This window comes from Tursiops truncatus, chromosome X (assembly GCF_011762595.2).
Source record: "Tursiops truncatus isolate mTurTru1 chromosome X, mTurTru1.mat.Y, whole genome shotgun sequence".
NCBI lineage: Eukaryota > Metazoa > Chordata > Mammalia > Artiodactyla > Delphinidae > Tursiops > Tursiops truncatus.
In genome coordinates, this window is record NC_047055.1 from 85,907,649 (window position 1) to 85,919,465 (window position 11,817).

The following is an 11,817-nucleotide window of genomic DNA, read 5'->3' on the forward strand; positions in this document are numbered from 1 at the left end:
ACACATTTGGCCATGACTGTGAGATTATCAGATTGGTCTACAGTCGTTACCTCATTTTTCTCCCCCATTCTCCCTCCTCCTCTTCTCTGGCAGTGCCGTGAGGTGATGATAACCATCGATGGTGAAGAAGGTATCCCAGTGCAGGTGGATGGGGAGGCCTGGGTTCAGAGGCCAGGCCTTATCAAGATTAGATACAAGAACACTGCCCAGATGCTGACAAGAGATCGGGTAAGAAGGGAAAGGCTCATCTGGGGCTCCTACGTTGTCTCATCTATAGCTATCACTTGAGTACTGAATACTTCCAGTCAGGCAGAATTCCTTAAAGAGAGGTCTGCATAATACTTATCTCAGAGTCACCTTGGGTGCTTGTTAGAAATGCACATTCCTGGGCCCCACACAGGCCCACTGCATCAGAATGGAGATGGGTATTTCCTGGGAACTTGCATTTGCAGACAAGCTCCCTGAGACATTCTGATATACATAGACACTTGCAAAGCACTGTCCAAGAGAGTGAGACAAGAAGCTCCCTTCTGTAGTTTTCCACAAAGTTGTACTCCTCCCTCCACTGCACAGAGTTAAAGGCCTCAGGTGGTTATGGAGAAATCTGCTCCCTTCAACAAGAGAGTCTTCATTGAATATGGTCTTTAGGTTCCTCTAAGGCGTCTTAAAATACTGCATTCACAAATGTCACTCACCTCAGCTAAACCACCTAAAGCTAGAAAGGAGCCATTATTAATCAGATGTTCAATGCTTAGAGGCTTTCTTCCACTCTGGCCTGTGGACAGTCCATAGACACAGCAATAGAGAAGGGATGCGATGTCTAGTTTATAAGCTACCTACTTTGTGTTGGGCACTTTACATATATTCTCTCAAGTAGGTCCTCTCAACAATCCTATGAGGTAGATACACTTATTCCCATTTTATAGGTGAGGAAAATGAGGACCAGAGAGGTTAAATACTTTGCTAAAGGTAACACAACTAGTCAATGACAGAAGCACAATTCAAAATTAAATGAGATATGTCTAGCTCTAAAATCCATCATAATATATTGCCTAGATTTAGCAAAGAAGGGAGCTGAAAAGGGCTCCACTTTCTTATTGGTCATGATACCTACCTATAGGAGCTTCTGGAAGGCAGACATCTGTCTGATTCAAGTATGTTGTCCCAAGACTTGGCATGGTAACAGCAACAACGACAGCAACAACAAAAAACTAAAACTGCTTAGTATGAAAGAGACATTGAATAAAATGTTGGACAGATGTATGGGTGTGGAGATAGGTGTATGGGGGAATGGATGAGGCCCTCTTTCCCCTTTCCCCACAGTACCCACAAATATCAGGCTCACAGACAGATCTGTCACATGCCGTCTTAGCTACAGCAATCTTTAGGCTCTGCCACTGTCTTTATCGCCAGGACTTTGAGAACTCAATGAAAATGTGGAAGTGCAAGCATTCTGAAATCCAGGCTGCCTCTCAACCCCAGCTGGACTCCCAGGAATCTCAAGATAGCCTCTCTGATGAGGAGTATGCCCAGATGCAGCACTTAGCTCAGCTTGCAGAAAACCTCATCAGCAGGTAAGTGGACTGGCCCAGATACAGGGCTGGGAATCCCAAGAAGAGATAGGGAGAAGAAGCCAACTTGTATCTATTGGCTACTGGAGAGCCTGGCCTCAGAAAGGAGTATTGCTCAGAGCTCTGAGGATTGACAGGGACTCTGACATTCTAGGTAGAAAATAGTCTTTGTGGTCAGCAGTAAGCCAGCTTGGACCTCTACCATTAGGCCCAGAGATAAATTTTGATCTCCTCTTGCTGCCCCAGACCCAACAGGACTAAAAATGCTTATCCTTGCCCTTAAATATCAGGAGGGCCTTAGAGTTTCTGGAGTCAGCTCCTTCCTCTATTCTAGCCTCCCACTCTCCCAAAGCACCCAGTATCTAATTCTGGTGAGACAAGGATGGACAAAAGTGAATAGCTAGAGAAGAGTAGAAACATTTTCTGGCATAGGTGGCTCCCTAGAAATGAGAAGAAATAACAGGAGAGGGTAAAGAATACAATTTACCCTTAATCCCAACCCTCACCAGCACCTCAGGCCAGACATCCTTCAGAACTCTAGACTCATTTATCTGTCCTTGCTTTATTACAGACTTACTGACCTGAGTAAGGTCCACCAGCATGTGTCTGTCCTCATGGATTCTGTGAATGCCAGTGCTAACATCCTGAATGATATATTTTACAACCAAGACAGCAGCAATGAGGCAGGTGCAGCTTCCTGCACTCCCATTGAGGTAAGGGGGGAAGCGGCAGATGAAGGAAAGGAGTCAAACCAAATAGGAAAGGGAAGGAAGGGGAGCTGGAGGCTGGGTAGAGAAACTGGGCAAATGACATGGCAGGAAACTGATGGATAGAGTAGAAGGGGAGGCAGATACTGTTTGACTTGTTACTGGGAGAATGGTTGCTGGGAGAATGGTTACTGGTCCAGAGTGGTTACTGGGAGAATCCCATAGCAGATTTCATCAGCCTGATAGCTATCTACCACACTGGCCTCAAGGAGAAATAGCCTGAGAATGGAGAGGAACTTGGCTTAGGCCCTTCCTCATTCCAGGAGGATCCCTATATAACCTGTTAAGGTGACACTTGTCATTGAAACTTGTGCTCCAGGCTGCCTTGGTTTTCCTCTCGTGGGGAAGGTCTAGATTAGATTCTTGATGTTAAATGTGCCATCCTGTGACTTTACCCACTGGCAGAAGATTTTTAAGTGATGCTTTTAAAAAGTAACTTTAGTGCTAGGCAAACAATACAAAAGGGCCACATACAGGGTCAGGGCCTCCTAAAATGTAGGTTACCTATTTATTTGGGGCCGGATTTTAGTTGGAAGAGGCCTGGAGCTCCAGGCCTGGAGTTTCAAGAAGACAGATGGTTAGGCCTAACTTCATGTACCATGGGAAAGGTGGCTTCAGCCTAGTGGCAACAAGTGGCCTCAAACTTACTATCTAGTTTGCATATTCCCTGTTTCCCTATACCCATAGCACTCAATCAGTGATGCCATATGCCAAGTTGTGCTGTGCCACAGCATACAACACACCAATACAGCTGTACTGGTAGTTGATAGCTGGCATCAGTTTTGACTGGTTGGTGCCCATGCTGAACTACTAGTTGTGCTATATTGTGAATATTACTTTTTCACTTATAGCCACATCCTACTAGCCTGCTCCTACCCTCCCACAGAGAAGCCAGCTGCATGCTTACTAACCAACAACTCCTCTGTCTTTGTCCTTTCCCTTCCTTTCTTTTCCTTTCTTCTCCTCTCAGACTCTAACCAGAAATGATGCAGTAGATGTTACATTTAGTCTTAAAGGGCTCTACGATGACACCAAAGCTTTCCTGGATGAAAACTTGGTGAGTGGATGGGGTTGGAACAGGGAGGGCAAAGTATCCCATCTGAATTTGGTCACAGCCTGTGCTTGGTTCTAGAGCATTGGAAGACATGTAGGAGCATTTTGGCCAGGTGCTTACCTGGCAGTCCCTGCTGTGTCATCTTCACCCAGAGTTGTCATTGATCGTGTCACTTTATAAGTTATGCGAATCTATAGGGACTACCATATCCTTGAAGAAAAGTCTATCTCCTTTGGCAAATGTCTCTTGGGTCCAAGACTAGGCCAAACAAAAGCAGCGTTTTCTCATCATACCTCATATAGTTTCAGTAGAAAAGGGTGAGCTCTTTTGAGCTGCTCTGCATCTCCCAAGTTTCCACATACGTCTCTCACCATGTGGAAAGACAGTAAGGAATAGTGGGGAAAGTTGGGGGTCTCTGAGTTCAAATCCCAAATCTGCCCATTACTAGCTATATTAGTTTCCTAAGGCTGCTGTAACAAAGTACTAAAACCTGGGTGACTTAGGACAACAGAACTTTATTGTCTCACAGCTCTGTAGGCTAGAAGCCTGAAATCAAGGTGTCAGCAGGGCCATGTTCCTTCTGAAACCTGTAGGGAAATCCTTCCTTGCCTCTTCCTAGCTTCTGGTGACTTGCTGGCAATCTTTGCTGTGTTCCTTGGCTTGTAGATGCATTACTCCAATCCTCCATATTCACATGGTGCTCTCCCTGTGTCTCTCTGTCTTCCCATGGCCATCTCCTTAAAGGATACCAGTCTTACCGGATCAGGGCCCACCCTACTCCAGAGTCCAGACCAGACCAATGATCCCATCTTAATAATTACATATGCAATGACCCTATTTCCAAAAAATTGAGGTACTGAGGGTTAGGATTTCAAGATATCTTTTTGGAGGGGACACAAATGAATCCATAACAGTAGGTACGTGAGGTAACTTCACCTCTCTGGATCTCAGTTTCCCTACCTACAAAATAGGAATTAAAATCTCTACCTATCCAGGTTGTTGTGAGGATTAAACAAACTACTGTATATTATGTGCCTAGCTCTTCCTAGCAGCTTGACAGATGGTAGATTTTATTAGTGTTAGGGAAAATGGACTGAGGCTCAGTTTTTGAGCTACAGGAAGAGTTGCTGTTTCTCATAATGCAAAGCCCATAGGCACACCTGGTGAGTGTGCTTTAATGAGTCAACTGATCATGACTACTCCACTTTAGGTTTGCTGCTAAGGCCCCTAGGAAGGTACTGTTCTGCCTCTCATCTAATTAAGGTTTATTTGAAGAGGGGCCTCTGAGTTGATTTTTGCAAGAAGTGCAGCCACTTCCCCCTTTCCATTTGCACATCTAACTGGCACACTGCACAGGTGGAAGAGTGGTTAAGGCAGTCAGGCCAGGCTGTCCCAGCATCTGAGCCCCAGGCTAGAGTCTTTCAGCCTTCAGCGACAGCAACAGAAGTACCTTCTATATATAGGCAGAGCTAAATGGCCTTGCCAATTTGGGCAGCAGGAAATATGGGAGCTTGGCCTCTTATTGCCACTCAGGATTTCTTGAGGCTCATGGGGTCATGAAAATTGGTTTGTGCCAGCCAACAACCCAAATTGAGCACATATCATACTTAATATAGAACCTGGTAAGGACCCACACACACACATACACACATCCAAACGAGACCTGGGTGCAAACGGCTGCTAAGAATGACCATGTATCTCCAGAAAGGCCATATCATAGAGGTGGCATGGATGTAAGGCTTATTTCATTTTTTAAAATTTATTCTTATTTTATTTATTTATTTTGGCTGCATTGAGTCTTTGTTGCTGCATACAGGCTTTCTCTAGTTGTGGCGAGTGGGGGCTACTCTTCATTACGGTGCACAGGCTTCTCATTGCGGTGGCTTCTCTTCTTGTGGAGCATGGGCTCTAGGCATGCAGGCTTCAGTAGTTGCAGCATGCAGCCTCAGTAGTTGTGGCACACAGGCTTAGTTGCTCCGCGGCTTGTGGGATCTTCCTGGACCGGGGCTCAAACCCATGTCCCCTGCATTGGCAGGCAGATTCTTAACCACTGCACCACCGGGGAAGTCCAGGCTTATTTCATTTGAATGTTGTTATTCCTCCCCTTGAAGGAGGAGAACAGTCAGTGTTGGGAGAGGGATGTAGCCTTTTTTTTTTTTTTTTTTTTTTTGCGGTACGCGGGCCTCTCACTGTTGTGGCCTCTCCCGTTGTGGAGCACAGGCTCTGGACGCGCAGACTCAGCAGCCATGGCTCACGGGCCCAGCCGCTCCGCGGCATGTGGGATCTTCCCAGACCGGGGCACGAACCCGTGTCCCCTGCATCGGCAGGCGGACTCTCAACCACTGCACCACCAGGGAAGCCCGGGATGTAGCCTTTTGATGAAGAAAATCCCACCCAGTAACTCCCACTTCCCTTATGTGGCAAACTGGCTTAGTGATGTTAGAACAGAAACCAGGAAGTGAGTAACAAAGTCCCCTGAGTCAGTTTGCACATTTATCTCAGAGAAGAGTCCTGAATAAGGTCTCTATTGAAGCCAGAAGGACAAGAGAACAGAGCATAAGATTCAGGCCCAACCATATACTATTTTTCAGAGCCCGAGTCTCTAGGTGCCAAATAGGAAGTCATTAGGAAGCCATTTTATTCCTCTTCTATTATGATTAGGAATCATTTTCTAAGACCCCAATTCCTCTTTCTTCTCTGTGGTTTTGGGTTTGACTATCAAATCCCTTTTGAGCACTGCTGGTAAGTATGCCCCTAAGAATCCCTGGCCCTTTCCCCCTTATCTTGAAGTGATGGCCATTTCTACTTGACACCACTGTTCCCCGTCCCACCACCATGTACACACACGTGTCCTGTGCATCCGGGCTACTCCGTACTGTCCTAAATCATTCGTTGTAAAGCAAAAGCAAGAGATTATTTGACAACATGACTTGTTCCCCTCTCATATCCCATCCTGATTGGTCAAAACCTCCAATCCCATCCCTCGCTCATTCACCTGTCACCCATTTGTGACAGACAGCAGGGTTCCACTTAAGGCTGGCCCATGCACAGCAAGAAGCTACATAAGTGCCAGACTGAAAGTAGAGCACATGCCAGAGAGGAGAGATGAAGCCAAAGTAGGTGGGCTGGAAAGCGTGTCAGAGCTGATGATATCAGCATGCATCTGTTCTCCCAGCTCACTATTTAATGGAACATGAACTATCTCACTTATGTTGTTGGTTTAGAACTTGGTTCTTCTGAGTTGGAGATGGTCCCAGAATAATCTATTTTAACTCTCCCACGGAGCATACAGAGTTCATCCTGTGGGTGCTGGGGGTTACTAGGGAATGCTTGAGCTTTGTTTCCTAAACCCATGGGACAAGCCATCATTCACTAAGAGTGAATAGCTAGGGGCTAAAAGCACAGCCTGGGGAGGCAGACCCTCTTTGCCAGGAAGGGAAAATTTGAGCCAATCTCTCTCTAGCCCTCCCCTTGCTTCACAAAGTAGCCTTTAAATTATGGTAACTGTGTAATAAAGATTCCCCCCACCCCAGCATCTGGCCACCCCACATACCCTTTCTGGAATGGTGTGGTGTAGAGGGTAGGCTATAGAGTTGAATAGATCTGGGTTTCTGTCTAGTCATGTGATCTTGAGCACTAAACTTCTTTGAGTCTGTTTTCCCACCTATAAAATGAGAACAATAGTACTTTGTAAGGTATTATCAAGCTATTGGGAAGATGGAATGAAACTATGTATGCACAGTGCCTGGCATATAGTATTTGCTCAAAAATTGGTAGCTATTATTAGGGGGGCACTTGGGTGTCTCCAGGGGCTTGAGGGTCAAGGGTAGGACCCTTATCCTGGACCCTAAGCTGTAGGGGTACAACTTCAGCATTAATTGATAGTGGTCAAAGGGCCTCTCTGCTTGCCAAACTGTGAGCACGCCAAGCCCTAAGGAAAGCATCACTGTCTGGTTGTCTCCTGGATCTCCCTATTGAGAAAGTAAAGAGCTGGCTATACTTTCCACCGACACCATGAGCCAAAGGAGATATAAGTTGGCACACTGTGGTCTCATGGCCACTAGCAGGGACTGGGAGTTGGGGAGAAGGCAAGAGTCTATGAAGGTAGGGTGCTTAGCATTGGATACTCACTCTTTTTCCTGTCTTCACCAGCTGAGAAATGCTGAGTATGAGGCCACACTGCAAACTTCCCTGGATGCCATGAATAAGGAGTTTGAAAAGCTATCTGAGATTGACTGGATGAATTCAATCCTTTCTCCAGAGGTATGTGACCTGTGGATTGGGAAATAAAGGGGAAGAGGGATTCTTCCTTGGTGCTTTGCCTTCCGGTGTGGGCCAGGACACAGTGACTGATGTAGCATAGGGAGGCCAGTAGTGGCTTTCAGCTTGAGTTCAATGGAGCCTCCTCCTCCCATCTCCTCACCATAAGTATACAGGACAAGGCAGAAGGCACACTGAAAAACTAGATGACCATGAGAACATAACCAGAAAGAAGAACCACTCTGTATCAGAAGATTGGGAGAGAATAAGCAAGAATGGTCTTTTTCTGTGCCTTTCTCCTGGCTGCAATTCCCCTCCCCTGCTCAGTACCTGCTGCTGGGACTGAATTTTGTCTGGTACATACCATTATGGCCAATACCAGGTGTTTACAGCCAACATCTGTTCTAAATGGTTGGTGCCCAGGCCATACTGGTGGTTAAATCTACCAAATATCACCTCTCCTTGCTGCTTTCTGTCCCTCCCACTCTGGGAGGAAAGTAGGCTATCTCAATGCTTTCCCCTAGCAGGTGTGTGGCTTAAAAGAAAATCAAGCATGGCAGCTGTGGCTATAATATAGCTGTGGGGATGTCATCATTTTTTGACAATTCTGAGTGCTCTCCTGAGATTGAAAAATAGTCCCATTTCATAAATCAAATGACTCAAAGATGTCCACCTACCACCAGGTAAATTATACCTTTTACGGTCTGACAGGGTTTTTCTTTAAATTTCTCCGCCATGGAACTGCTCACTTCAACCTGTAGGAATACTTGGTTCTCCTACTCATTATGCCTGTTTTCTGGCTTCATACACCAGTTATATGCATGTGAGCAAGCCATACAAGCATGTTTGGACTAGTGCAGCAATTGGGCTACCATTTAAGAGAAAAAGCCATAGGCAAATTTAGGTCTTAAAGGATTTAATAACTTTCTCATATGCTTTTGCTGCTCTTGACCAGTAGCCCGCTGGGGAAGAAAAACATGCTGTTATGCAGAAAAGGAAGCACACTCTTGTAGCACCCCATTCTTACTCAGTTCAGCTATCTTGCACCAAGCTCCTGACCTAGGCAAACAGACTGGATATTGAGAGAAATGAAGCAAACAGTCCATGCTCTGAGGTCTCAATATGGGAGTCTGCCTGGCCTGGGCATAATCTCTTTTCTGGACTTCAGCATTTCCATAAAGATGAAGAAGTGAGGCTCTAAAGAAGGGCAGAATAGATTGAAAGAAAGACAGGAAGATGTTGCTCTTTCACTTGATACCAAACTTGCTCACCTTAAGGCCACAGAAGGCGCAGATCCACTTTAGTGGGGAAAAGCAGAATGAGAGTCAATTATTTATTGGACTTTCCAAAGCTTTGGTTCCAAGGGAAGGTCCTGTGCCCTTCCTTTAGGTTTCTTCTGAAAGGCAATTCAGAAGAGCATTTATTAACATGAGATCATTTATTAAAGCTTTTAGCAAAGTACCTGGCACAGAGTAGGATCTTGGTAAAGATCAGATGCCTTCTAGGGCACAAGACTAGTGAGTAGGGGTATCTCCCATACCTGGATAGATAGCAGATCTGCCTGCTTCTTGCAGCATCCTCGTTCACCACCTTGCCAGGCCTCTAGGAATTGTTTCTGACTATTAGGCAACTAACATTTTGACCTTCCTCTTGTTGTGGTTTGCCAGGAAAAGTCTTCAGATACTGACAGTAGAAGCCTCGGATTGAAAGTTAAGTTCCCCAAATTGGGAAAGAAGAAGCCAGAAAAGGAAGACAAACCTAAATCAGGCCAAGGCATCCAGGGCTTTATTGGTAAGTTTCTCCCACAGGCATCGAGGTCATAAAGGATTCCCCAGCAGCCTGGGTACTTCCCAAAGACCTGAAGCTCACATTAGAAATGTGCACGGGTATGGTGGTGATGGAGGAGGTGGCCGGCTGGGAGCCAACCTTAGGGGATGCCAAGCAGTCTCTTGGACAAGGTGTGAGTTAGAAAGTGATATGGAGGGAATTCCCTGGCTGTCCAGTGGTTAGGACTCCGCGGTTCCACTGCAGGGTCACGGGTTCGATCACTGGTTGGGGAACTAAGATCCCGCATGCCACACGGTACACCAAAAAAAAAAAAAAGAAAAAGAAAAAAAAGCTCCTTAAAAAAAAAAAGAAAGTGATATATGGATACTGGCAGGGAGAGAACCTGAGAGGCAACCTTGCTTTGTGATCTCTGTGATATAAACAGCTGAAGAGAAAAATGAGAACAGCCAGTACCTTTCTGCTTGACCCATTCCTTTCCTCAGTGGATAAAGTATGGCAAAACAGTCATATTTAGATCTATTTCCCAGTCAAATACAACTACAAGCTTTTGGTCCTGCTCCAGAAAGCACTATTATTTGAGATGGGTTGGGGGTGTCAGTGCTGGGCACCTACAGGGTCAGGAACAGGTTCCACGACCTATCTAAACACTCTTATTCTTTATCTGTTATAGTAAATCCCTGGAAATGCAAAATTTGTTTCATTATTTGAATTTTGGTTCCACCCCTTCTTCAGAATTGGACTTAAATGTTCTTGATATATCAGTGGGGCTCAAAAGAAGGTTCCCTTAGAATTGTCGGCTATGCCAATTCTGATGTCAATCGTCTCTCCTAAATTCTGAGCCTAGATGACCTGGAAGCTTGAGATGGGGGGAAAGGGATGGAGGGTGGCAGTTTGTTTTGTTTTTTGAGGAACTGAGACTTCATACAGATGCCAAGAGAGAATCTCCTGGACCAAGTTATGTTTGGTCCAACTGGTTTGAGTCCCTAAGAATCTGCCAGTTGGGAGACCCATGGTGCTTGAGAGTCTTTCTGAAGACTCTGAAAGGGTCAATAGCAGTTTCATGGATTATCAGGTTCTGAGAACTCATCCCATTTGTGTTTGGCTTGCATGACATCAGCTGGTTTTCTAAGATGGTTTAAAAATGGTTGGTACAATAGGAACAAACCAGTCTGTCTCCTAAAGGACTCTTTGCTCTCTTTAGCATCCATAAATTTAGGCATCTGGCAATGTGCTAACCTCATTATTTCTATACTTGCTTTTTTTCTATAAAGGAAATTTGTGGCACCGCAGACATCATGAAGATGAAGCAAAAGATGATGATCCTCCAACACCATCAGGATCTCAACTATAACCCTTGAAAGCTGGAAGGAGAACTCACAACATTTAGGATTCTACTAAAAACTCTTGAAACCTCAATACAGGCTAGACTAAATTATTTCAGAACAAACATGAGCACCACCAAGAAAGATCCTCCAATTCTTTACACTAATACATTTTTTTCCTGGACTCAATCAGGTCTCCTTAGAGGTTTACATTTTCTCATTGGCCAAAGATTCTTGTTCCGAGTTGTCTTGTTCAGTTCTCCTTCTCTTCGTGCATCTTGAGCAACTACAGTATTTAATTGAACTAAGCTTTTTGTGAATGGCCTGGGATCTACAAAAGATTCAAGGGAGTTCACCTTTTCAGGGAGTTGGGGAATGTTTTTCTCTGACTGGCAGAGAAACTGTTGATGCTAGGGAATGAATGAAAGAAATACTCTCAGGGAGATGAGGAGAGGGGTCAGGACAGCCAGGCTTGGTGGTGTTTCTCCCCCAATCCCTGTCAATTGCAACTTGTGACTTCAGAAGGTCTCTCCTAGTTGGCCTATTAAGATGAGAACTAGGTCCTGGGGGCTTGTCCACTTGCCTCTTACAATGACCATGTGAAATCTTTTCTTGTGGTGACTGCTCTCTCTGCAAACCCTTTCTGTTTTTCCATGTGCGCATGTATGTCTTTGCACATGTCCAGGTGGTGCTCTGGTGGCTGGGTGGGCCCATTGGTTGGAACTCACCCCTATGGCAACCATACAGGCTCCCTTCCTACTGCCTTGATCCTAGCCTGCATGCCTCCATGGAGTGTTTGCCTGCATTCTTGCTGGATTTTTAAACTAAATGTTTTGCTGCTGTGCTGCAGTATAGTTATGTATAGAGACATATAAAGATGTATATATATAAATATATATATATATATATATATATATATATATTTTTAAGAACTGAAAATACAACTCGACCTCTAAATGACCCTATAATTTATTGTGCTAACCCAGGAATCCCTCCCCACCCTGATCCCATCCTCCACCCCCATTACCCTACACACACATATGCCTCTACCAACT

At 45.1% G+C, this 11,817-nt stretch overlaps 1 protein-coding gene across 1 annotated transcript in view; it reads left to right on the forward strand.

The window, feature by feature from the left end:
* DGKK (diacylglycerol kinase kappa) overlaps positions 1-11,616 on the forward strand; it is a 153,223-nt gene extending 141,607 nt beyond the window's left edge. The window contains exons 22-28 of the mRNA XM_033849703.2: positions 94-228; positions 1,414-1,574; positions 2,143-2,284; positions 3,309-3,395; positions 7,545-7,655; positions 9,320-9,443; positions 10,712-11,616. Of these exons, the coding sequence (XP_033705594.1) occupies positions 94-228; positions 1,414-1,574; positions 2,143-2,284; positions 3,309-3,395; positions 7,545-7,655; positions 9,320-9,443; positions 10,712-10,791 (840 nt within the window). The 3' untranslated portion in view covers positions 10,792-11,616. The remainder of the gene's footprint in view (positions 1-93; positions 229-1,413; positions 1,575-2,142; positions 2,285-3,308; positions 3,396-7,544; positions 7,656-9,319; positions 9,444-10,711) is intronic.
* Positions 11,617-11,817: the final 201 nt, after the last annotated feature.